Source organism: Rhagoletis zephyria, unplaced genomic scaffold (assembly GCF_001687245.7).
Source record: "Rhagoletis zephyria isolate East Lansing unplaced genomic scaffold, Rhagoletis_zephyria_1.1 Rzeph_scaffold_69543, whole genome shotgun sequence".
Taxonomy (NCBI): Eukaryota; Metazoa; Arthropoda; class Insecta; order Diptera; family Tephritidae; genus Rhagoletis; species Rhagoletis zephyria.
The window spans coordinates 26-1143 of record NW_016226594.1 but is presented as its reverse complement, the minus strand read 5'-3'; the positions used below and the strand labels follow the sequence as shown (position 1 = coordinate 1143).

Here is a 1118-nt window from a genome sequence, read left to right as displayed (position 1 = left end):
AAGTGCGATGAGCACTTTCTCTTCTACAACAGCACCGTCAATGTGTGCATCGGCGGACAGCTGAACCACGGCACCTGCAAGGGCGACTCGGGAAGTAAGTGGGAAGATTCAGTGGTGATAAAGGTGTGTGCTGATTATCTTCTTTCTTCTTCATACTAGGTCCTTTCGTGTGCCACCACGGCTCGACGAACCGCTGGTTCCAGATGGGCCTCGTCTCCTACGGCCTGCCCTGTGCGCTGGCGGATACGCCCGACGTGCTGACCCGAGTCGCCCACTACTACGACTGGATTCAGGCGCACAGTGGCTGAGTTTTAGAACCACCACCCCCCGCAAAAGGCGCAGTGAAACAATAAAGAGCCTCCTTCTTATTTACTTGTTTGCGTTTGTGTTTCTTTGCGTATCAATTAGGTTCAGTTCCGTTCAGTAGCCGTCATTGGACCAGGTGACGGTGTACTCGGGGTACTCCTTCTTCACCAGGGCACAGGAGATGCTGTGATCGGCCTGGCCGTAGCCCTGAGAGTAACCGTAGATGCGAATCGTCTTCTTCGCCGGCAGGTGCTCTATCCGTCCGCCGCCGACGCACTCACAGCTGAGCTTGCTCTTGAGAATGTGCGGCTCCACGCGCTCGAGGATGTCGGCTGCAAAAAAAGAAGAAAAAGAAGTACTTTAGAATACACGAAAAAGCCCTAGAAATAGAATGCCACACAGACCATGAAACGGCGCCCAGGAGTAGCCGCGGACAATGTGCTTCTCCTTACCGCCACCGGCCACCTTGATCAGAATGTACTTGAACTTGCCCTCGCTGTCAATGTCCACCTCGGGGATGTCCTCCATTGTTTTCGAGCAAAAATTCGAAGCAGTTCTAGTCCAACTGGAAGGTAGTAAATAAGAAAAAGTGGACACTTTTGGAAGGAGAACTCTGGAAGTCGGCCACAACAAAGTGGACACAGCCATGGGCGAATCGCCCGGTAACGTCATCTGCGAGCCGGCGGAGCCAGCCTGCCAGTGTGCCGTTTTCTCAGCAGCCGCTCTGGCTCGGCGAGACAAACACACAAACAGGCTTCATCTGCATCGGCTCCTTTCTTCTCGCCTTTCTTCTCTCCTCTTTCTCTCGTTTT

At 53.4% G+C, this 1118-nt stretch overlaps 1 protein-coding gene across 1 annotated transcript; it reads right to left on the bottom strand.

The window, feature by feature from the left end:
* Positions 1–420: 420 nt before the first annotated feature.
* LOC108357047 (14 kDa phosphohistidine phosphatase-like) lies at positions 421–834 on the bottom strand. Its single transcript, XM_017608143.1, has 2 exons — positions 759–834; positions 421–638 (listed from the first exon to the last, which is right to left on the bottom strand). Exons 1-2 carry the CDS (start codon positions 832–834, stop codon positions 421–423), a joined length of 294 nt encoding a protein of 97 aa, XP_017463632.1.
* Between the last annotated feature and the right edge of the window lie 284 nt (positions 835–1118).

What these genes read in the sequence shown, in the direction of transcription:
- LOC108357047 (XM_017608143.1), bottom strand. Translation starts at nt 834, where the DNA reads ATGGAGGACATCCCCGAGGTGGACATTGACAGCGAGGGCAAGTTCAAG. An exon ending in GATCAAGGTGGCCGGTGGCG is followed by an intron (nt 639 to 758) that starts GTAAGGAGAAGC and finishes CTTTTTTTGCAG; the next exon opens with CCGACATCCTCGAGCGCGTG.